At 31.9% G+C, this 3,350-nt stretch overlaps 2 protein-coding genes across 2 annotated transcripts; one reads left to right on the forward strand and one right to left on the reverse strand.

The window, feature by feature from the left end:
* Positions 1–606: 606 nt before the first annotated feature.
* On the forward strand, positions 607–1,253 carry Tsp_12742 (hypothetical protein; the record flags this gene model as incomplete). The annotated part of the gene is made up of 1 exon (XM_003370389.1): positions 607–1,253. A coding segment is annotated over one exon (647 nt), but the record flags the coding sequence as incomplete, so codon positions are not given.
* A 1,005-nt stretch (positions 1,254–2,258) lies between these two features.
* Positions 2,259–3,309, reverse strand: Tsp_12743a (hypothetical protein; the record flags this gene model as incomplete). Its single annotated transcript, XM_003370390.1, has 3 exons — positions 2,259–2,288; positions 2,603–2,995; positions 3,155–3,309. Coding segments are annotated over 3 exons (578 nt in total), but the record flags the coding sequence as incomplete, so codon positions are not given.
* Between the last annotated feature and the right edge of the window lie 41 nt (positions 3,310–3,350).

Genomic DNA, 3,350 nt, shown 5'->3' on the forward strand with positions numbered 1-3,350 from the left:
AAGATTTGAATGGTTTGAAACACGTCATTCGAGTACCCCACACAACTGATTGCTTGCAAAATGTACTTTCCATTGTGCCATTCCAATTACTTTCGTATCATCTAGCCGAATTAAACGGTCGCAATGTAAGTTACATCGTGGTATATTATAGGTTTGCTTCAACTTTGGACAAATTTGTCCTAACGTCGGCCATGCTATTATTATTTTTTATCTGCTGCATTTTCTCTTGTAATTCATATATTTATTTTATTGTACTTTTATTTTATGTTTCATCGATGTTTTATTGCTTAGAATAACGAATAAGTTGTTGTTAAACTTTTATTATGAATTCAAGTTTACATATTGAAAAGTTTTCTAATGATAAATTGTTTTTATGTAACTTTTTTGTATTAATTTCAGGTCGATCGACCAAGAAATTTGGCCAAATCAGTTACCGTTGAATAATATGCAACAACTCAAATGAAGATGTCTCAAATGATGTTTTATTTTTTTTTTTTTGAAAACTTGATTTCATAATTTTTGACTAAAGAAATATTTGTGCAGTTTTAATTGGAAATTATTTTTATTTACATATATATGTTCAGTTTGATTTTTTGAAAATTTCAGAAATTAATTTTTCATTTTCTTACGAGTCAATTGGTACAGTAAACGCATTATTTACAACTGTGTACTTGAGTTTCAAGCAGACTGATAATCGGTTACTGTATTTTTTGGTCTTGATTGGTGATAATTGGTTTCATATCTTTTGTCTGTTAGATTCCATTATGGCACTGGGCTGTAGTTCACCGAGGAATTCTACAATCAGCAAAGGACCAATGTATGATAGCAGTGTACTGAACGCAATTTTTGCGCATCTGAATTATGCCGATATCTATTTTTGTCGTGATGTGTGTCCAGAGTGGGAAAAAGCCGTTGATGAATATTTTATGAATTTGGATCGACTGTCAGTTTTAAAAATGACACATTTTGTTATTCCAGAGCAGCCTCCAGCTGCGTTCCGCATTTGTGCTTCGTGTTTGCACATTGCGTTCACTTTAGCTCCTCATGCCACTGAATGGGATCTCCGACTTTATCCATTTTCAAAGTTTATCGTAGACGATGAGATGTCATCATATTTGCTCGAAATTTTTCGACAGATATCCAACACGAACAGCATCAAAACCATTTACGTGGATCAAGCTAGCAAATTTATGGGCGAAGCTTTGAAGAAATACTTTCCCATCACAGAAATTGTCATGAGTGAAAGTTGCTGATGATGTATCTTTCTTTCTGTCTCTCTATATTGATTACTAGTAACCTTGTTTTAATCAGTTTATCACAATGCTTTGGAATGTTGTGTTCAAACTGCATTTGTTTTTTCTTACATATCCGAAATAAAAATTTATTGCAATGAACATTTGATTAACTGAGAACTTTTCAGTGCAACAACATGCTTTTTAATGAATTTGTACGTTTTTATTTTTCATTTTTATTTTTCCAGATTGTGTTTTCTGAATTCGAAGACGAAGAATTATTAAATATTGCTTGAAAAAAAAAGGTAACTAATTGTTTTATGCTTGATGTTGTTGTTATTTGGAATGAAATTCAGTATATGTTTAATTGAATTACAATAATGTTTTGAAATCAAAATTTTGACGTTAGTTTGTTCATCGTTTGAACGTTGCTTTAGTTCATCTAGTTTTGCTAATCTAAATGGCCTGAGATTTTTCGTTGACAGTGGTCAATCGGGAAATAAATATCGAGCAGTTTGTTGAATATTTTCACTAATATTTATTTATAAGATTGATAAGATATTTGTCGAAAAGGAAAGAATATTGTACAAGAAAAATTTCATTCATTTCTGAAAGATATTTTCGCGAATTTTCTTCTTCATTCGACGTTTCGTATCAGACCAACGATTCTTGTAAAGCTGAAAAGAATCAACGAATCGAACAGTGGATTAATTAATTATTCAGTAGATGATTTTGAAACAAACTTTGATTAGTAGTGGTTTTCTATTTTCCAAAGCTTGCCAAAGTTGATCTCTCGTACTTGCATTTCGGAAACTTTTCAAATCTTCTGTATGAAAGTAAACAATTTACAGAAGCAATCAAAAAATTACTGCGTCATCTTGCCTAATAGTCGAGGATCATTTCTTTTGAAAAAGAAATTATCGCCTCTTCCAAATGTTCCATTTTCAATGGGTTTCGATTCTGCTTTCTTCTTTTCGTATTTTCGTTCACTATTTACGGACTTTTCTGAGCAATTATCAACAGCATTCAGTTGTGCTTCCAATTTTGACGTTGTATCTGAAAGATAATTACAAAAAATAATGCTTTTAATGTTTTATTATGAAGAAAAGAAGAAACATTTTACCAGATTCATTATTTTTTGCATCCAACTTGCCAAAGCAAGCCAATATGCTAAACGTTTTGTTGTTTGTTAACTGTTGTTGGTTATCATTGCTTGTTTCGTCACTTTTTAAACTTTCAAGGAATGTTGGATCGATGAAAATTTTCGGTTTTTCCACATCAATTTCCTGTTGTTGTTGAGTTCTAGTAGTAGTAGTAGTAGTGGTGGTGGTGGTACAATAGTTTTGTTCTGCTTCTGTTGACGAATTCACTTGTTGAGCATATTGAACAGAATTATTTGAAACGTTCTCCACAGCGGATGTTTTCTTGTTCGAAACATTTGGGCGCAATTCATAGATGTAATGTTCAGGATTGTCCGGATTATAACGACCACTGATCATATTTTTGTTTCTTTTCAATGCAAAGGGTTTATTTATTATTGAATTTGGCAGTGTAAATGTTGAATAAGCTGAAGAATCGGAAATCACTTTTTCAGCAATGCAAATGTTTCTGCTCAGTTCATTTGAACATTGTTGTACATTTACATCCGATTCACTGTCCGACGTATTTGAAGACATGCAATCATTTTCTTCAAAATCTGCCAAAAATTGAGCATTCATTCGGAATCGAGGATCCAATCCCAATTTTGCTTGATGTCGCATCATCTATAACAGTTATTAATTTATACACCTTGTGTTCATTTCATATATAATTATACAGTTTTTCAAGCCATGTTCAATTTGATTACGTTCAAAAATAATCAAAAGTGCTTATAGCTTTTAAACTTTGAGATTTTCAAATTTATTTAAAACTAAAGCTCTAACCCTTTGCTGTGCTTTTGAACATGGTAAACTGTTGGGAAATTCCCCATAATTAAGTGCATCATCATCATCGTCGTCGTCGTCACATTCATCAAATAGTTGGAGACGATTCGTTTCATTTGAAATATCCTTATCACATTGTTGTTCGTCATCTTCAACTGAACTATTCTCGGTGAATACAATTTTTTTGTTTTCAACA

This window comes from Trichinella spiralis, assembly GCF_000181795.1.
Source record: "Trichinella spiralis strain ISS 195 chromosome Unknown Scfld815, whole genome shotgun sequence".
Taxonomy (NCBI): Eukaryota; Metazoa; Nematoda; class Enoplea; order Trichinellida; family Trichinellidae; genus Trichinella; species Trichinella spiralis.